Source organism: Bombus impatiens, unplaced genomic scaffold, assembly GCF_000188095.3.
Source record: "Bombus impatiens unplaced genomic scaffold, BIMP_2.2 scf_0487, whole genome shotgun sequence".
NCBI classification, from domain to species: domain Eukaryota; kingdom Metazoa; phylum Arthropoda; class Insecta; order Hymenoptera; family Apidae; genus Bombus; species Bombus impatiens.
The window spans coordinates 1,564,150-1,585,073 of record NT_176906.1 but is presented as its reverse complement, the minus strand read 5'-3'; the positions used below and the strand labels follow the sequence as shown (position 1 = coordinate 1,585,073).

General features: G+C 34.4%; 3 protein-coding genes across 19 annotated transcripts in view; 1 reads left to right on the top strand and 2 right to left on the bottom strand.

Moving 5' to 3' along the window:
- Positions 1-1,645: 1,645 nt before the first annotated feature.
- Positions 1,646-4,603, bottom strand: LOC100748295 (chloride channel CLIC-like protein 1). Of its 8 annotated transcripts, none has more exons than XM_012387859.3 (10): positions 4,190-4,603; positions 3,971-4,088; positions 3,797-3,880; positions 3,601-3,739; positions 3,297-3,524; positions 3,070-3,216; positions 2,889-2,994; positions 2,654-2,812; positions 2,416-2,580; positions 1,646-2,246 (listed from the first exon to the last, which is right to left on the bottom strand). In XM_012387859.3, exons 1-10 carry the CDS (start codon positions 4,218-4,220, stop codon positions 2,134-2,136), a joined length of 1,290 nt encoding a protein of 429 aa, XP_012243282.1. In that variant the 5' UTR covers positions 4,221-4,603; the 3' UTR covers positions 1,646-2,133. The 8 variants fall into 8 exon arrangements, with proteins under 8 accessions (XP_012243282.1, XP_012243276.1, XP_012243277.1 ...); XM_012387853.3 differs by having other exon boundaries at positions 2,363-2,580; positions 4,190-4,220; XM_012387854.3 differs by having other exon boundaries at positions 1,945-2,246; positions 2,363-2,580; positions 3,601-3,736; positions 4,190-4,602.
- Positions 4,604-5,752: 1,149 nt separating this feature from the next.
- Positions 5,753-7,402, top strand: LOC100748172 (upstream stimulatory factor 1). Its single transcript, XM_024368910.2, has 4 exons — positions 5,753-5,910; positions 6,210-6,588; positions 6,667-6,819; positions 7,128-7,402. The coding sequence occupies exons 1-4, from the start codon at positions 5,873-5,875 to the stop codon at positions 7,332-7,334; spliced, it is 777 nt and encodes a 258-aa protein (XP_024224678.1). The 5' UTR covers positions 5,753-5,872; the 3' UTR covers positions 7,335-7,402.
- Positions 7,403-7,816: 414 nt separating this feature from the next.
- The window catches only part of LOC100744098 (serine-rich adhesin for platelets), a 136,431-nt gene continuing 123,323 nt past the window's right edge, over positions 7,817-20,924 (bottom strand). For 8 of the 10 annotated variants that reach the window (XM_033321752.1, XM_033321751.1, XM_024368908.2 and 5 more), the window contains 11 exons: positions 18,014-18,409; positions 17,619-17,721; positions 17,139-17,327; positions 15,239-15,450; positions 13,816-13,916; positions 12,531-12,847; positions 11,923-12,294; positions 11,470-11,832; positions 11,151-11,364; positions 10,815-11,057; positions 7,817-10,726 (listed from right to left, as the gene is read on the bottom strand). In XM_033321752.1, the coding sequence (XP_033177643.1) occupies positions 10,587-10,726; positions 10,815-11,057; positions 11,151-11,364; positions 11,470-11,832; positions 11,923-12,294; positions 12,531-12,847; positions 13,816-13,916; positions 15,239-15,450; positions 17,139-17,327; positions 17,619-17,721; positions 18,014-18,409 (2,650 nt within the window). In that variant the 3' untranslated portion in view covers positions 7,817-10,586. The remainder of the gene's footprint in view (positions 10,727-10,814; positions 11,058-11,150; positions 11,365-11,469; positions 11,833-11,922; positions 12,295-12,530; positions 12,848-13,815; positions 13,917-15,238; positions 15,451-17,138; positions 17,328-17,618; positions 17,722-18,013; positions 18,410-20,924) is intronic. The other 2 variants (XM_012387821.3, XM_033321758.1) reach the window with 2 other exon arrangements.

Genomic DNA, 20,924 nt, shown 5'->3' with positions numbered 1-20,924 from the left:
CAGGGAATTCTGAGTAACGGAGGATGTCGAAGAAAGCTTCTCGAAGATCAAGACATATATACGTACACACACGTTGGCATCACGCATCAAGCCATGCACACGTTCGATGTCTGGTATTCGAAGTTCTTCGAATTTTTAGCGGTTCACCGCTAACTAATGACGAACCAAGATACATCAATGGAGCAGATGTAAGGAAGGGCCGTTTGGGTTTCAGGTGAAAAGCCTGGTTGCACGTGCATAGAACGGATCCCGGGTCGTTTTAGATGCAGCCAAGCGCAATTAAGCCACTTTGAAATGAGATAGGTTCGTTATTTTGATAGCCTTCTCGATGCTCGTCGATGCATCTATGATCGAGTCTGCTTTAGACATCGCGAAAACGGATTAAGCTACGCTGCACCGAACTTCCACGAAGTCGTGAAAAGTTTGCAGACTCCTTACGAGCGTTCCAAACGCTCGTTTTACGCTTGTAATTTGCTCGATGCTTGTAGTTGCTGAAGCGATGAAAAAAGAAAAACCGTCTGACAAACTGACGATAACGAAGTTAGAAGTTAAACGATTATTCACGTTTTAAAGATATAAGATATTATTTGAGTGATTCGCGTTTGATATTATTCAAATCTAAATTTTTTTAATTTTTTATTATAATAGTAACTAAAGAAGAAACCTTCAAATAATCTTGAGAATATTTAGATGTGTAAATTCATGACAAAACACCGAACGCGCACAAAGGTACAAACATTTTGGAACAAGCATAATATACGTCAGATAAAGGACGATGGTTTGCGGAAACAGAACTAAGGGTCAAACACGTCGGCATACGCGTACCAGTCTCGGTTCTCTTAGACATCATCTCGAGCATGTAATGCATCTATGGCCCTATGAAACCCAACCCTCTGCCCTAAATACATATCGCTCTTTGTTACCTATAAACACACCTGCTGTTCATGGACCTATACACAATTTGAAAAAGTTCTTTAGCCGTTGCTTCGTTCAATCGAGCCATTCTAAATATTTTGATTGACCAGTTCTTACAAATTTTTTTTCGATCTGATAGACAAGCTTCACACCTTTGGTTTACGTTAGTCAAATTTGTTTTCTTAAACAAAACTATTTAAACATCCGAAAAGTTGCAAGTGATACAGTGTAAAAATTTAATTTTTGCAGTTTCGAACTTCAATTTTTAAATTATATATATATTCATAATTAAATTTAACGATAATTTTCGAACATAATGTTGAAATTTAATTAGATTCTTGACGAGGTACGTATGAGATGACAAGTTGTTTTGAAACTGTGCTGTGTGTGTAGAGACGAACGCGCTGGTTTGCATAAATAGAATTAATTACGAACACAGAACTTAGTTTTGCGGGATCGTCGTCACCTACCACTTCTCCTAATCGTTATTCCGGCTACATCAACAACATCTGCGCTTGTTATGTACGTATATCCAACATAGTTTCCACACAAATACGTTTTAAAATAAATACAAAAAATTCAGCTCATCATAGCAGTAGGATATATACGTTTAGTGAATTCTTCGTTCCTATTCATTAGGCTGAATTCACATTAGTACCCGTATTTCTGCTTGCGAAATAATTCTATTAAATTATATAGAATTTGCATATTGTATTAAACGAACATTGCATGTTTATAAAAGTACGTGTATTTAAATATTGGAAATATTAAAGCACTGGAATCACATAATATGGACATTGTTACAGCATATTGTAAAAATATTAAATATCGTCTTCCTTATACAATATGATATAATCACAATCCAACTACAAACAAAATAAATATAAACAATACTGAAACAATACTTTATAGGTCACAAGCTGTCAAATACAGTTATAAAATTGACATTTTGGATTCGTTAATTATTAATCTAAGTATTAACAATAAGTAACATTAAGTTTTATGTAATGAAATATTTACTTGATTGAGTACATTAGAAATTAACAGTTTATATATATATCACGAAACAAGTAATCAATAAATTATTAACCATCCCCTCTACCATCCTTATTTTCTCCTATTATTGCATCCAATTTTTCTTCATTATGATTATTCGATAATTTACTGTTCTGTATCGTATCACCGCGACATAAATCATCGAAATTTTCCCGAATATCGCTATCTGTCACAATAGTTTCTTCTGCGCAATAATCTTTTAAAGCTGGTAAGGCGTTCGATTGCTTGACTTTCGGAACATCTTCTATTTGCGGTACGTCGGTACCATGAGTTACCTAAAAAAAGTTTCGAGTTTTTAAACAACTACATACAAAAGATTTACAATTAAATCTGGGATAAATTTAGTTAAAAACAAAACATTCCAAATAAAACAAGGGAAATTATATATTACCTTAAGAATTATCTGTACAGGTTCTCGGTTTTCTAGACTGTGTAATGAATTACCTTTTCCATATTTTCTCTCATGGCTAATTCCAAATCTTAATAATGGTCCTAAGCCTAAATTAAATGATGCTCCAGACAGAAAGAATGGTATCATTATTATAACAAAACCTATACATATGTACAGCATACATTTTATTATCCATCCATATGTCCAAGGTAGATTATCTAAAAGATTAAATGAAATTATTAAATCAACTGAATTATTAGGATGTAACTATGAATAAAACTTATCAATTACCTGTAGCATTATTTATAAAGCCAGATATAACAGTTCCTATGTGCGTAACTGGATGAAGAACAACGGTAGTAATAAAATGTGATAATGCAAATGCAGGTGTAATTTTTAGTTTTGGATTAGACATTATTGTTTCATAATATTGCTCACAATCATCCTTAGCTACAACGATGACGATAGAAAGATGACAGTAACCTTCCAGAGCATTTTGCAATGTACCAAAATAATATATACTTACAAAAGAATGAAATAAACTTGTGCCACAAATTCATCTTATCGGGTTGACACGAAATTGGTATGTCTGAAAATTTCATTTGTGCAGCAACAGACTTAATTTCGGCTTCCTTAAAAGAACAAATATACTTAAGAAATAATATTCTTTTAAAACTAAAATAAAATTATAAGTTAATGTTATTTACCTTTATAAGCTGCCACCAAGTCATAAAAAAGCTCAATATGAATATAATTTGTATAATACACAAAATAGGAAATCTTTGGCTACGTCTCATCATTTTAAATGTCAAACAAGCCATTATCATTGTAAATAAGATTATAGCTCCATCTGGCTAAAATATTAAATTAATAAAATTCTTTTCGTATAAATATATAAACCACAAATATAATTAAACAAAACCAATATTCTTACATATTCTTGTACTGTTTTAAGTATTGTGCCAAAACCTTTGTGCAATACATCAAATATATGTACAGCTTCAAACATATAATTATATCGAGGTTCCTGTATTATATTACTCAGAATTTCATCAATTTCTCTTAAAGATGTTTTATGAATTTGAAAATTTCTAAGTATTTCCATTTGAGAATGGGATACCTCAATCTCTAATATTCCTGTTATTGATACTTCATTCTCATTCTGTTTCCAAAAAGCAAAATACATTCTTCTTGAACATGTTTGAGAAATTACACCATAAATAATATTAGCCTTTTACCTCTATGCGAATATTTGATAATAATAGATTAATAAGACGCTTATAAAAGATCGCCTCGTGGCTACTATAATTATTTTCATGTTCAAGAGGTTCCAACTCGTTTTCAACTTTGGTGCTTTCTTGTACCATATCTTTTCTACTGAAAAAGTTAATACTTATAGCATTTACAACAACTGAATATACATTTTATACATACATGTCCATGTTTATTTCTTTATCCATTGTTTTACTGTGCTTATCATAAAAAAATGAATATGGATCTATTAGTTCTTCTGAGTTCCTGTAAAATTATGTATTGTTTAATTTATACATATAATAATATAAATTTCTCCTAATTTTAGATGTAAAAAGAACTTATTAATATTCTTACTCTATATTTTCAAAGTAGTTTTCATCTTCACAATGTACAATTAAGATGATTGCAAAGATATGAATCAATAAGAAAATAAATTCGTTTGGAGGCTTCATTCTAAAGAAAAATAGAAATGTTAAACACAATATTTTCACCAGTTCGTGTCGTGTATCAATTCACTGAAAACGCAGTTCTAAAAATATTGGTGCGTCAATTGTCTCGTAACCTATCTTTTACCTTTTATCGAATGTACTCTGCATGCATACATGTATATCAAAGATTCATATTTTAATGAAGCATGATTAATATATTAAATTTATATTTACAACAAGTGGTTGAATTTAAATCACAAAATTCGGTAAATCACACACATGGAGCAGTGATACCATACTAGGGTAACATAAAAACACCACCACATATGAAAACGTATAAAAATATGATGAACTTTAATTTATCAAACATGAAATTATTGCCTTTTTTGTTTGTCATTTAATGTCTTTGGCGCGTAAAATCCAAAAACACAAGTCTTAATTTTAAGAATCTAATGGTTTAAAAGTTATGCGTATGTAACATTTTTAACGTATTTCACGCGTTACTCTGACACCATGGTGGTCCAATCCATGATTCGTTCAATGAGTAGAATCGCTGGCTGCACACAAATATACATGAGTATCGGCCATTTTACGGCGGGATTTTGATTGTCGTAAATATCAGATTAGATTCAATTTCATTCTATCCTCTACGAGAATACAAGCTAATATTTGGCGAAGTTTAATTCAATGCTCATTTGTATCGACCAATCAAATGATTGATAAGAGTAATATGGCATCGTGCTAACCTGTAAAATACAGTAAAAATGCGTATCTTACATATGCATAATTTTTGAACCGTTGGATTTCTAAAGTTCAGGTTTGCATTTTTGAATCCTACGCGTTGAAAATCATTAAGTAACAAATAAAAAAGAACAAGTAATTTTATATCCAACAAACCGAAGTTAAATCATTTAATATGCCACGACATTATATTGTACTTGCAACATACATGAAAAAACTTCGCAATCTCATTTCAATCTAAGTATTCTTTAGACTTCTTTGTTATACAACATGTAAATCTAAAAATCAATATAATCAATTTATATACGGTGAATACAGAATAACATTGAAAACGATGCCACAAATATTACTTTATTTTTTTACTGTATAAAGACTTTGTTATATATACCATATACATTACATATACTTCATTTTTTAATGAATATATTTTACTTTTTTATTTAATATATTTTTAATTAATATATTTTACTATTAATGGCCGAGTTTAAAATATGGTATTTAATCTTTCCCTAACATTGAACATTATCAGTGCATTTAAGCAGGGAAGTAAACAAAAAATTACTATTAAACGTGCCAATTTTGAACATACGATACTATATTTGGTTTTAATCATAACTGATAAATCATAACTACTACATATTAATTTATTCCCATTATTCCTTTATTGCCTATAATTAATCGTGCAAAAATTCTATAAATATTCTAAATATTTATTCATTAATATTATGATATTATAATATTTGAATCATTATATAAAAAATGTTAAAGAGAAATATATCTTACACTTTTATAACTAGATAGTCAATAAAATTACTTATAAAAATATTATTTAAATAGTTTGAGTATAATTATTTTTTAGATGTTATACTTTTATTATAAGAATTTGGCACTTTGTATTAAATATGATAACATATTTAATATTTTTGTACATTTAAATATTTAATATTTAAAATACGTTATTTTATCTATATAATTTTTTGATTTGTGACGCATTGCCTACAGTAAATAGATTGCAGTGCAAGTGCAATGTAGTGCATTCTTATGTGGATAAAGTTTTGATTTAAGGTAATTTAATCTGAATATTACAATGGAAGTATTAAATCATTTTGGCAATATTGATGAAAGGTATGCTTTTTATTGATTTTATAATTTTGTAAAATGTTTTTTTTTACCATAATATAATCATAAAAATAAAATAATGACATATTCTTAATAGAATGTTTCTGTTGATTTCTATGAACTTAAAAAAGATATGTAAAATAATTTATTTTTTTTTTAAATATATGAATTTATATTTATGTTTCGTAAAATCAAATGTATATTTTTATACCATATGAAAATTGGAAAACAAATGTCTGACGTATAAGGTTATTTCATACCACATTTTTCCGTGTATGCTTTTGTAAGTATATAATGTTTTATAGTGTGGATGAAAATACAATTAGCAATGACAATGTCGGCGTAGTTTTAGAAGAAGCAGAAATAATAGATTGCGACACAGAAATAGAAACAGTCACAGAAGAAGATAATATTCAGTATCAATTATGTGAAGTAAATAGAAATGATAATGCAGTGGCGTACCGTGTGGTACAAGTTGGTGATAATCATACAAATAACACTGAATTATCAATAGCTGCACCTATAAATAATACAGTTCAAGTCTTGACATCACCTATAAATGGTCAGTTCTATGTACTTAGTAATAGTAATGAAGTAGTTACCTCAGAAACTACAAGAACAGTTGCACCACGTGTTAAACTTCAAATAGATAATCCACAAAATATCCTTACTACCATTAAAAAGGTAGAATATTTTATGTGATTTATATCTAATTGAAATTGCTGAATGATATTAATTATTACTCTATATAATATCATATAGAGAGATGAAAGAAGAAGGGTAACACATAATGAAGTTGAAAGACGCCGTAGGGATAAAATTAATAATTGGATTTCAAAATTGGGGAAGCTCTTACCTGAGTGTGAACAAAGTTCAACAGGAGATGGAGATGTAAAAACCAATTTTGAGTTACAGGTAATATAGTACATATTTTTTATACATCTAAGTCCTATACATCATGCACTGGTTTTTTTTTTATTATTATTATGGTATTTTAGTTCAAAGTATTAAGTCATCCGATAAGTCTTTTCGTTTTATAAGGAAATAAAGGATATACAACATTTTCCGTTTTATATTATTTTATCGAATTGCGTATGATCCATTTTGTACTATCAAACTATAAATCACAACGTTCGACAGATTAGGTTTCATCTTTCTATAAAGATGCGTTGTTGTAAAAGACATATGTATGTCTAATACATATTGATGTTTTATGTTTACAGAGTAAAGGAGGAATTCTAGCAAGGGCATGCCAGTACATTACAGAATTACGAGATGTTCAAGAAAGTTTCTCACAAAGTTTAGATGAAAATGCTCAATTGTTAGAAGAAGCTAGAACCCTAAGGCAAGTGGTAAATCAGTTGAGGAAAGAGAATTCTGAATTAAAAGCTCAAATTGCAAAAAGTACTACATACATACTAGGTACCTAATTTTCATGAATACATATAATAAATAGTAATAGATGTGGTCTTTTTTTATTAAATATCTTTTCCTTGAGTATGATTTTATTTAAAGTATACTACCTTTAATAGTACTTGTGAAAAGTAATGTGTAGGACATATATATAATTCAGTGCAATAAAATAATAATGATGTAGTAATTATAAAATGTTTATTTACATATATTTAACTGAGTATATATTTATATTTTGAAAACAATTGTAAACATTATGTAATTTCAACTGTACATATCATAAACGATAATTATTTATAACGTGAACAATCGAGCAAAAAGGGTAATTTATTATTAAATCATTAAATTAAATATACAAATATACAAAACATTGTGCTATTAATCAATAATTAATCTTTATCCAAAATTTATATGTCATTCGATTTTAAAGTTCCTTATGGCCTAGAACATGTTGAAGTTTGCGCTAACGAAGAGTTCTACAATATTTACACTTATAAAGTACAATACCTAATTATTTACATGAAACAAAGCGATACATTATTGTATCAGTTTTTTTTTTCAAATTTTCGAAAATGGAACGTTCACGTGCATATTAATAACGCACAATTATAAAATATGGCAATCATCAATATGCACGCGCAACTATTTATGTTAAATATAAGGGAAAATATATGCATTCACATACATATGCAACAGCCTAAACTGTTATTACTGTAACGCCTAGTAATATTATTGCTTCAAAGCACATCATTTTGACGTTTGTGCAAAGTCTGTTTTAGTATTTTCAGAGTAACAATACAAATTTATTAATTCCTAACTATAGAAAGGATATATATTGAATTATTAATTACTTTACGCGTCTTTAACAAGATATAGTCAATGTAAAGAATAAACCATTGCTATGTTGAAACTTCTTTTTTTATTTTGTAACTAATGTGTCTTGCGAATATTTGTAATATTACTCTGACAATTTACAGAAGTTTTATTTCTTTATTGATGTTAGTAAAATTCAATGAATGGAAAGTTCTAAATTGTGCAATATGCGATATTATCGTTTCAGCGTTTATAATTAACATGTGATATTTCTCTCCTTATGTTTAGTCACATTGGCCATTATAGTTGGCCTTATATAACAATGCTTACAGAGAAATTGCGCTCGAACAAATAAATTTGTCCTATAAAAATAACTCTTAAATGAATTAGGTTCAGCAACAAATGTATCGCTTCTAGTCTAAACATCAATGGTTAATGGTTTCTGTACAGTTGAGTAGGAATCTTTCTCTTTCATTTTGTCATCATATTGTCCTCGTCATATAGTAAATACAATGCCAGGAAATAAGCAAAAATATACTTCTGTGTATTGTTTATGTTTCACAAGTATTTTCTTCTTTTTTCTGCAAAATTGCGATCGAAGATAGAATAACAATTATTTTTTTTTTTTATGAACGTATATTTCGAAAAATATATATGCATTAAGACGATGAAAAGTGTCAGAAACGAACAAAAAAAATATTTAGTAAACATATTGGCAGTGTTAAAAACTTTCACAATTGATGGATCAGCTTTTTTGAAACGTTAATTGAATTGTACTCGATGAAGAATTACAGTGTGCACGTTTCCATTATTTTTTACATACAAAACACAGAGGTTTTTGCTGACTGGCTTTCATCGTAATATTCTCGTAACATTTTTCTGTACAAGAGTAGAAAAACTTGAAAGATATCTCAGATGATTTTTTTCCGTTTAGAAACTGCTACAGCAGCAGTAGAAAACAAGCTTGATATGCGAGTATTTACATGTTAGGTGGTACCTATATCATTAATACTGTCGCTCCATATTCGACGTAGAAATATAATTCTTCGTCCATTTACCAAAAATTTAAAACCTTCGTACAAACTACGATGAGTATTATGGTTTACTGCTTTAGATGAAATGACGATAATTTTGGGCAGTAAAAGGGCGTACCGTGAAACAAGTTAAGATTCTTTTCTTTTTTTATGATACTATGTACTGTGATACGTTTTGCTTCACTGAGAGAAAATTTCAAAGTATGATATTTGTGTCAACGTTGTTTCTCTTTATTTCAATGTGCGTACTAGAGGAGACTATCTAAGTGGTTATCAAACCAATAATGCAGGTGGAAGGTCTTTCATTCTGTAGTAATAAATATATCTACTTTTAGCGAAATTCTGTTACGCTTTGACTATATTTTTCTCTCAGTGCTACTCTCCGTACCTATTTGCTCAAGCATTTCTCAATCAGTCTTTATTACCATAAAAAACACGTGGCCACTGCTAATCCATTCATTGCTTACAACGTACAAGCGGTTGCATTCCGATAATGCTAAAGTTTTATCACTGGTGTTTTATGTGATTCCGTGATAAGAGTGACTAGTACTTTCTCTTTAGTACCGCAAAAGCTCGCTATCGGCTTTACGCATAATATTCATATATATCTAATAGTAAGTGCATTCATTTTTTTAGTTTATGCAAGCTTTTTTTCTTCAATAATATTTTCTATTTCGTCCCGCCTCAATACTTATCGCTTTGCCTTTAATAAGTTCAAACTTTCCGCATGTTATTCTTTTCCATTTTGTAATATTGTTCGTTTCGTCTAAACGTTGCTTATATGAATTTATAATTACGCTTAATTAGTAATATTTCTTGCGGTTATACTTTGAACAAACAACGGTTATCATTTTTCTGAAAACAACTAAGTGATAATACCTTGTCACTCCGTGATTGCAGTGATCTGTGTGATTGTAAGACGACAGAGCATAGAATCTAGAAGAATCCTCTTCGAGGCAGTGAAATAAATATCGCTAACGATATCGACAAAGTTATATTTCCTTTTTATCGAACTGCGTGTGATTTAAATTAAACGAGAATAACTACATTCGGACCGACGAAAATCGTAGCGTTTTGCTTACCCTTTTAACAGGACGTACCGATATTGTTGAATCGACAACGACTAAGAGATAAAACTTAACGATTAGATAAATAAAATACCTTCGTTCCATACACGTGACAAGCGCTTGTTATCGTTTGCTTTCGTACAGATTAAAACGAATACGATGTCCGTTTGTTTATTCAAATATTCTTAAATGTCAAAACATTGAAGAAAATCCGAATAAATCTCGATGTGAAAAAATTTTCTGAGAAATGTTTCTTGAACGACAAGTAATTTGTGAATCACGGTTGCGAAGCAACGATTAAGCGCTTCTCGTCAGACTTTCACAAGTCAATGTATGGTACGAAGGTAGGCCTGTCTCAGGACGGCTGAAGTCGCGTGTTTTTCTTGCTGCTACCGAACGTGAACCAAGTGCCAACTTTACGTCCTAACGAGTTTGTGGTGGCTTGCCCAACCATTGTAGGCATTTCGTAAGCCGACTCTCTTTTGTACGTTTTGTCTGTAATTATTCAATCCAGACAATTGTAATAATATCATAAGTTTAAAGTACTTATTGTAAAGGCTCAGACAATAATTATTTTACGTACTGCGAGGTTTAATTGGCGGTCTGTTCTGCTGTCTCGTTGCTGCGATCCTAGCCAATTGCCTGGCCGCAGCAGGGAACTCCAATCCGTCATTTCTGTCCTGTGCAACCAGTCTCCTTTCCTCGGCCATGGCTGCCAACCATCGACGCTTTTCTTCCGCTGTGCGACAGCAGAATAACAACCACTTATCTCTAACACAACTGTATACTTTCAAACAATGCCTTACTGTTACACCTAGTTGGTGATCTGTGAACAAACCATTAACAATTTACGATTGAAATATTAAAAATAGAACTAGAATTAGATGATGTATTAATGACACACGGTTTGAAAATTTACCTTTCCCATCGGGAACATCGATCACTTCACTCGTGTCGAGATAAATTCGTCCTTTGTACACATAGGTATTTCGCTTTAAGATATCCTTCTTACAATACACTAACTGGTGGTCGAATAGGAAAAGTGTGATATTATTTGTCCACATGCCGGTAGTAACTCTCACAGCTTCTCCTTGATAAATTAATTGCGACGAAACTTCTATGAGATCTTCACCCTGTAGTATTAATAAAAGATATTAAAGTATAACACCATCGAAATAAGTGAGAGCTTCGAAATAATATTATACAAATAAATTTCATTATCTCTCTAGGATTCCTACCTCCCATCCTTCCACCCTTAGTTGCCATGCAGCAAGTTTTTCTAGGCTCTCCATCCGTCTCTTTCTTTCGTTAATCAAAACCGCAACATCTCGCATCGCTTCTAGAGCTTCCTGAATCTTATGGTAATCTGGATGATCGGTTTTCGTATATTTCAGTAATTCTGCCAATTGGAGTGGATACTTGCATATCCGTTGCACTGGTGTCAATAAATATCCGTCCAAAGGAATTTCTATCAGCCCTCTCATTAACCTGCAGGCTTCGAAGAACTTGCTATAACGATTATGTTGGTATAACTCCTGTAAAGTGGCGGTAGCCATCGGGTGACTGTTGCAGTACTCCGAATACATACGAAATCCCGCTCTCTGAAACAATTTTTAATATCATAAAATTAAAGCAAACATTGTTATTGAAAGAAATATCTAATGGATATTAAATAATTTTGACGTCCTTACATGATTTAGAAAACATTCACCGACGCAGCTCTTGTACGGAGCACTCCAATCGATTCTAGTTTCCAGATCCTTCAAGAATTCAGATTGGAAGTCCAACAGTTCCTCGAGATTGATGAAAATCGTTTCTATCTGCTCGTCTGTAAACATATCCGTGCGCCGTCGACATTCGGCTATGTAACCCTCCGCAACATCCCTCAGTATTTTAACGAAATCCCTTTCGGTTTGAACTAGTTCACGAACTACGCTCGTTCTGACTTGTTCATTTGATAACAGCGAAATACTGGTACGTCTTCTTAGTTGCGAATTTGACGCGCCTCCAGAGGCCATCGCCGCCAAACAATCCTCAACAGTATCTTCTTGGCTTACGCGTAACTGAAGACATAAAGTTCAATACAATTCATTGCAATTCCACAGTCATTTTGATTCATGAATGAATCGATAAAAGTCATAACTTTCGCTAATAAGTATACATAATTACTTGTAAAATTTTGCTTTATTTTTTATTTCGGCTAAAATAGTAGTGATTGCTTTAAAGTGAGAAATATTATATTAATCGAAATTTCTGATATTTTTTAGTGTAAAAATCTTAAGAAAAATTGGTCACATACCCTAACAAATGCAGCCGGGAACCAGCCATGTTCTCCTCTACAACTGCCCCACCACCAGTCTTTGTCCAGGTTGTCCAAAACTTCGATTACATCGCCAGCGCGAAAAGCTAGCTCCTCTGGTTCCATCGCCACGTGGTCCCAAACAGCTTCAGCCAGGATTACAACTTCTTCGTCCATCGTCTGCTCGAAGGATTTCTTTCTGTCCGTCAAAGAGGCGATGGAGGATTCCGAATCAGACATCATTTCATCGTCGGACGTTCCGCCTCTTCCATCTTGTTCGTCCTCAGACAGGACGTTTCCACCGGGCAACCTCGCGCCTGATTTTAAACAAAACGACTCTTGTCTTTATCGTGAAAAGAAAAAAACGAGTCGAGATCCGAGGATCATTTGTATTTTGTATCTGTCAGTGTGTCAGTATTGTTTTGCTTCCGTTTTGTTGCTTAAATCTGTTAACACGAGAGAACAATCGTATACAAAAAATCACCCTGTGTAGGTATCCATCGCAGGCTTGCTGGTGTTGGCAGCAAAAGATTAAAAAATCGTTTATCACGTTTCATGTGAGTAATTAGTCTTCTCGTAGAGCTTTACGAAACATAGTACGCGTGGAAATATTTCTTGAATATTTTCGGTAAAAAAGAAGATGAAATTCATTTCTCTTAATTATCGAAATGTTTCGTGAAACTCTCTAAGGGTGGTTAATTTCTACTGCACCTTGCAAACATAAGCGTATTCACAGAAAGCAATCCTTACAGAAGGAAGATATCAACACGTTTAATACAGGAGTGTTCCGCATTCCTTACTGTTAAGAACTCTTCTTACAGGTGCATTTTGTTACGACGGCTTTGAGATTTTTACAAAGGGTGCCATGCTAACTTAGAGCACTGCCGGAAATAGTGATCTAGAGAGAAACTGGATATCACTGGAGTAGAGAAAGTGTGCACTAATCTTCGTCAACGGGTTGGCTACCAGTGTGCTTTCGTACCAAGCAAACAAGCAATGTGCTCCTCCCCGAAAAAGAAAAAATATAAATGATCACGTATTTTTTAAAAAATAGTATCGATATCCGTATCTTCAAAATTCAAAAATTCAGTGTTACAACGTGACGGCATGTCAGTGTGTTAACGTGTAACTATAACAGTTTGCAGTTCAATCAAAGTGTATAACGTGAAAGAAAAGATTACTTATTTGCTTGGAAGGAAAGAAAGGAAAGTATGTGGTCTACGTTAGAACTCAAACAATATCAACAAGTAAGGTTCGATTTTAATTTGACAAGTGTTAGCATTACCTGCAGTTTTGGTGCGCATCAAGGGTGATAGCTGATTGATACCCAGTGGTTGACTAAGTGAACGCCTCAAATTTGTCCGAGAACTCCTCCCTTTCGCGTTACTGGGACCAGAATAAGATCGTCATTAATTTTTCTTTTAAACTGCACATGGTCGGAAAAGGATCAACAAGCTTTGTGTTTACGTAGAAGCATCGATACAACATTCAGCAACGAATTACAATAGGTAAATATATATATATATACATACGACAAGGTATACATGTGTATACAGAGTGGTTCTGTAAATTGTCCTACCTCAAAAAATGCTCGTTTCTTCGTTCTTAAAGTAACGCTTTCTGCTCGTAGATAATGTCTCGTATTTTTTTCTTTTTTTTGTTTAGTGAATTTAGTTTTCTATTATAGACCTATTTTAAATTATTTTGCTACTTTCTCCTAAACTTTGTGGTGTATTGCTAACGTTTTACATTTGTATTCATATTTTTGGACGTTTTTAGTTTGGACGTTTAAGTAGTAGATGAGGATCTTTAAGTGGAACCTTTTATCGCTACTACGTTACCATAAAAGTCTGCATTAAAAATGGAAAATCCTTTTACATAAAAAAATAAAAAAAATAATCGAGAGAGTACGAAAGAACCACTCCGTACATAGTAACGCGTGACAGACCAACTGTTTTACGAGGAAAAATTAAAAGAAAGTGGTTTGTTATAATACCCGTCTACCTACCACTATTCTCCCTCGATTTACTGGAAAGGTTCGAGAATAAAGAATTTAAATTTCGTCAAGGATAATCTTTCAAGGGATTGTTTTGATGATATCGTAATGTCATGCTATGATTCCTTTCGAATTGAACAAAATTTAAAAAAAAGAGGAGAGAAAAAATAAATAAAAAAAGAAGAGGAAAAGAAACAGTGAATCGTTTAAGGGTAATGCCTGTTCTTTTTTTTTTCAAGAATAGACCATTTAGATTTTCAAACAAGTGACAAACGGAGCACCTAGATTTTTCCATGTTTTTTTCCTGCGTTCACGCACTCGTTGACTAACGGAGAGAATAATATATCCTCGAGTATTTGAAACCCAAGCAATCGCCGTGTACATTCCGAAATACAAATATAACAATTTTAAACGTTACAGCCCACGTCTCTTTCAACGTATACAATACTGTATTCCAGTTGGATTTTCGTTAGAATCAACATTTACAAAGTTATTGAAGTGTTTCGAATCTGGAAGTGTTCGATTCTGTACGATAATAATAACAAAAGTTTCGAGCGTATCGAAAATAAACAGGGAAATTTCGCCAGCGATTGCGTCAGGTTTGCAGTTCTCTCGTCAGAATTGACCCTCGCTCGCAGTATGGCAAAAAGTCAATGAGGCGTTTGCGATAAGGGTGCAAAAGCACGGGACGGATCACGATCATTAAACCCACCTTCTCAGCGTAACGATGTCATGGGAGGAGTGCCTCGGACTGAGTCTAGGAGGCCTCGTCTTGATCGGTGATGGCGTCGAGAGCATCCTGCGGTAATTGTGCGCGTGGCTGTAACCAGACCTCGTATCCCACTGGAGTAACCTCTGACCTCCTAAATCACTGTTCGTTCTGCGTACATGCTGGTGCCTCGACGTGCGGTTCTGAAGATCCGCCTGAAAGTATTACACATCCTTTCGTTAACATCGACTTTTCAACGTGGTTGTTCGAATGATAAGCAACGATGCAGCTCTTCTGGGTGTGTGACGTTAAGCCAGTCTTCCAGAAAATTGCTTGATCATCAAGCTAGCCAAGTGCCGTTCCCATCTCTGCTTACGATTAGATACACACCGTGGAATTTTGTTAATGCACAAACACCAATAAATTCTAGTATTTTCAGTTACGTTCACAGCGTGAAAGTTTATGTACTCGTGGCAGATACATTAGTAGCCAAATTTGTGGATTAGGATGTACACAGTGATGTTAGAAAAGAGGTGCCATATTATTGATGTCACGCTCGTCGAATTAGATCCACGTTACATTTATTATTCACATTTTTATGTTCTACTATTTACCTGTGTTTCGTGCTGGTCAAAAAAACTTTTAAACGCTTTTTGCCCAATTTTGAATCGTATAAAGCTTAAATTTCACTGTGAACAGACACGTTAACGGGTTCATATCTTTGAAACACGTCTTTGTTATATACGATCACACAGGCAAAAACACAGTGACGAAAGCAAACAGCGGTGACTCGACTTTCGTCTATGGCTCCATAAATCGTGTTCGGTCGGGTGCTCGGCCCGATATCAACTAACCAGGAGTGTGTTTCCTCTCCTCGTATCCTGGCCAACGCGATATAGTCTATGACTGCGTATCAGTGACTGCCGGTGATCTGTACGAGCGTGGCTAAACCGTACACAAACGTGAGTAATGCGAGTTATTGTGTCAAAGGAAACAGTCATATGTGTCGCCCGATAATGGTTACAAATGTGCGATTCTCTCAATAGCAATTATATACGACCGGCCAGGCAAGAAATGGGAGAAGAAGGATGGGCATCGATAAAGATGATGTGACACGAGGACTAGAATTGCACACGAATCAAATAAAAGCAGTAAAAACGTACATATGCAACATCCATGACAAATGGATTGTTTTCACGCCATCGAAAGCAAAAGCGTTTGTCTTCGGAATCTTCGTTTCTTGATATCATACCCATACAATTGTTATATGGAATTAATTGTTCACAGTCGAATAAAATTATAATGAAGAGAGTGTTTCGTATTTAAGAGATTAAATAAGAACAGTAAAAAAGAGTTGTCGATCGAAATGTTTCTGGACCCAAATACAAAGGAACGATGCGGATAACGCCATTGCGATCTTATAGTAGCGATATTTTACGATCTGGTTAGCTTTGTATTTCTAACGAAATGATGCAATACATACGAGAGTACGATTCCACTATCGAAAATGTAATCCTAGCGCAGGCGAGAAACACGACGTCGCGTCGTTGCGATTCCGTGACAGTGATGTTGTGCAATTGCACGGTATCTTTATATTTCTCGTAGCAGGATCACACGCTCGTATGTATTGCAACATTAAAAATATAATTCTACAGCGGTCCTATATAATCGCATAGGGTCATCACGAGATCGCAACGAGGTCGTATCGCTTTTGTGCACCAGATATGGTGCACAAAAGTATATACAAAACACTTTCTAGTTTACGGTGCTCCCATTTAGTCAACGACGTTAAGCACAGATACAGCGATGACGGGCAAGTTCTCGTGCGGCTGGCGGTTGTTAATAATTAACACGAAGATTGGATGTAGCAGGGCAAACGGGGGCAAAGAACGATAGTCTTTACCTTAAATTTGTCGATCAGTATCTGGTTGATGAGCTCGGACTGGGGTCGTGATTTGTCAGCGACTCGCCTACGAAGGGCTGGAGGGCTGTCCGTCTCGTCTTGGACGTCCGTATCGTGGGACTCGGAGCTATCACCACCCCCCATCATTCCACCACCACCACCCCCAGTCAATGCTCCACCAGATACCATCTATATCGTTTACAATTTATTTCGTTACTCGTCGAATCTACGCTGGATATGTTTCTTATTTTCCGATACAGAGAGTCCATCGACTGGCGTGACGCTTCATAGGAAAGTGAATTTTCTAGAACGGGACTAGTTGCATGGATGGTTGTATCGGTGTACACTAGTATCCTTCAGGCAGGGAAGATTCAAGGAAATGCTATGCATCTCGTTAGTTTCGCTAATTTGAAATTTAGATCTCTTCTTCTACGACCTAAAGTGCAAACACGTTTTATCCACGATTCGCTGTTTTCTTACCTCGATTTGTATTCCGCTATCTCCGCTGTTGCATTTCGCGTTTCTGGCAGCTTTGCTGCCCTTTTTTCTCTCCTTACTGCTTCTCCATACAAGAGGACCAAACCTGTGACGAAGATTTACTTGTTTATTTTTATTCAAATTGAGAATGGAATGTTTTATTTGTAAGGATTTAATTTTCTTACGAAATAGAAATAATGATTTCTTCTATGCGGATTTCTATGCAAATTTATATTTTTTATAAACAAAACTGACGAAATACGACTTAAGTAGACATTTACTTATATATTGAAAGTTACAATGACAACTTAACTTTAGATGTTTCATATATTTTTGCATTTTCGAATTTTTAATAAATGCATAAAAGTTCGCAATTAAAAAATGACAATCGGACTAACCGGAATTTCTGGTCATTATTGGTGTCTTCTTTGTGTTGAGGGGTCTGTTCCGTGACAATCGGCGGTTCCCTTTCCTCCTCCTCGTCTAGAGGGCCGGATCCATCGTTATCTTCGGCCGGGCACTCGCTCTCGTTGCTCTCCTTGCTGCCCTTTTTGTGGAACCTCAAGGAGAAGCTCTTTCTGAATTTCTGCAAAACGCTCTCTTGCTGGCTCTGCGTGCTCGAACGAGGAGGATTCTGGGTCCCGGAAGCGGTCACAAGATTGGCACTTAAGTTAGAGGGCTGCTCTTGAAGACGCGAGTGGGAGACCAAGGGAATTGTCGCCTCCGCCAGAGGATGCTCCGTTGTTACGTGACCTGTTGTGCCCTCATCCTCTTCGTCTCCCGACCACTGTCGACTGTTGAGAAAATAACAAAATCGAACTTTCGGTACTTGTAGATAGACATATTTTACGTAAAAATATTATTCCTCAAATCTAATCGAAACGGCTAAAGTTGATATGCGAATGATGGGAAGCTGCTAACTTCAGCAATTACTTGATTAAAGATTAAATATAAAATATCAATGCAAATTATATTTTGTTTAAAAATCCATTTGTTAAGAAGATTTGTGGTATAACACATTTGAAAATGACACCACCGAAGCCCATTGGGACATAGAATCTAATTTCAAATTATATAATAAAATTATATTATTATTATGAATTATTATTATGAAATTATATTATAATTTATTTCTTCAAATTTAAGTGCATCGTAGTCCGTATCGTTACATTGTTGCGATCCGTTACGGATGGGTTAACCGAGGAAAATGTAAATCCATACATCAACTCTGACCTCTTTCTATAGAAAATATTCTAATCATATCGAAAAAGAAATAAAATAGAATCGCATGCATCAAAGGAAGGAGTATACGATGATTTCTTTAAACTCCAAAGAATCAATCAATTCAACGTACACATTGTCGTAACGAAAAGAAAAGATTACGTCCGACTATTTCTCGAGCTGCTGGCACGCATACATAGGAATTAATAGGCGCGAGCAGCGATTGTTTCGATTATTCGTTTAATCAATGGCCCATTGTGATCACGAGAGGAAAATAATTTACGGGCCCTAGGAAACTCAACACCGTTTCTTCCCGCGGCGCAGAGGCTGCGGCAAACGCGGGTCGTAAAACTGATAGATCACGAAGGTGCGCACGGCAATTTATGCGGCTGAACATCGAGCACGGCAGCTGACCAGGTGTCTACACGAGGCTGTATAACGGAAACGATACTGCCGCGAGTAGCCTCCTCTGCGTATGTCGCTCCTGGAGAACGAAAACCTGCGGTTTCCAAATATTTCGAAATTTTCGCGAATCACAAGTGTATCGCGCTAGCATACTTTCTCAAAGTATGACATATTACGTATGATTTTCGTGGAACGCTGATTCATTCTATATCGAGAAATTGCACTACCGTTCGTTGCTTATTTAAAAAGCGCGTACCATTATTTTGGTTATCTTTGTTTTATTTCAAAACACGAAGAAGTTCTGTGAAAATAGTAAATGATTTTATACAGAACGAATATTACTGTGAAAAGTTCTTCTTTTGGTTTGAAATGACCGAGACTGTTGATACGATTTTTAACGAAACTATCGAACCGAGTAAAACATTACTCGGCGACTGTGCTACTTGAAGACGTTATTAATTAAGAGTTATTCATATGATCACATATAATCATGAAAATCAGATTCTCCAGTTTGTTTTTAAAACGCCTCTCGTTTTACACGATGGAAGATATGTGATTCCTGTTTGGAATGAGATCGGATCTGGAGAAATACGATCGAGAAAAAAAGAAACTTTCTTCTCTTTTTCTGTATTTCTGAAGGTAAAAGATAACTACGTAGACGTATTTCGTGTTTTGCGTTCTCTTTTGAAAATAATGAAATTTCTGAGTCATTACTTTTGTCCTTCGCGAGTTAATTACACGCCCATAAAACATATTTTTTCTTTTACGTCGCAAACGCAAAGACGGTGAACTAACGTCACCAAGTTGTAGTTGCTAGAATCAACGATACTCTTTCGTGTTCGCGGTTTTTCTAAGTCAGATTAATAGGATAACATGCTGCAGCGTCACGTACCACATCATCGAGAGGATTCTGTTCTCTTCCAGGTTAATGTTTATCCGATGTATTTTATTATTTTTTGCTTGACCAACATTTTACGTTCGCGGTCTCGTCACGTTTCTCCCTCTACTCTCTGAAACTTCTCGCGATGAAAACACGAGCACTTTTTACACTGTTCGAAAACATTAAACTGAAAATATTCACGCATAACCGACGCCGGTGTCCTGTTTATTATGATAAAGAGTTTGTTTTAAAAAATTTTGTACAAATTTATCACTTTTTAGAAGAAAAATAAAAGAAAAAAGAAAGAGGAACAAAAATATTCTCTCCTTCACAGTTCTCTATTTATACGATTCAAGCCTGGATAATAAAATCCCCGAGATTATTCGACGCACGAAAAACCACTTGCAACCACTTTTAGACAGGAAATGCATCGAGTGACGGTCTAGAGGCGACTAAAACCTTCGGCCAGTATACCAAACCACCATCATATGCATGTGCACGTTCGTGTCTCGTGCTGTGCTCGCAGGCCTATACAATCCGTGGCATAAAGATATTCACGGAAATCGTTCTTCCTGTACGCTAGAATTTTTATTTCACGACAAAAGCCTACCGCCGTTGTTCCGACGTTTCAACGAGGAACCGTCACTTGTTGATCGGCTGCGATATAATCACGAGCACGCACATTCTCCTTTTCTTTCCAACGAACGAATTACACTTGGATTACAAAGCTCATAAAGTCAACATCTAAAAAAGTGAATCTACGAGAAACTTCAATCACTCAAACGCGCTCAAGACATAATCAC

Bases quoted from the DNA above. Each gene is read 5' to 3' on its own strand.
- LOC100748295 (XM_012387853.3), bottom strand. From the start codon at position 4,220: ATGTATGCATGCAGAGTACATTCGATAAAAG. The intron at 4,089-4,189 runs GTAAAAGATAGG...TATTGTGTTTAA, and splicing joins CAGAGTACATTCGATAAAAG to CATTTCTATTTTTCTTTAGA. The intron at 3,740-3,796 runs GTATGTATAAAA...TAACTTTTTCAG, and splicing joins AAAGAAATAAACATGGACAT to TAGAAAAGATATGGTACAAG.
- LOC100748172 (XM_024368910.2), top strand. From the start codon at position 5,873: ATGGAAGTATTAAATCATTTTGGCAATATTGATGAAAG. The intron at 5,911-6,209 runs GTATGCTTTTTA...AATGTTTTATAG, and splicing joins TTTGGCAATATTGATGAAAG to TGTGGATGAAAATACAATTA. The intron at 6,589-6,666 runs GTAGAATATTTT...AATATCATATAG, and splicing joins TCCTTACTACCATTAAAAAG to AGAGATGAAAGAAGAAGGGT.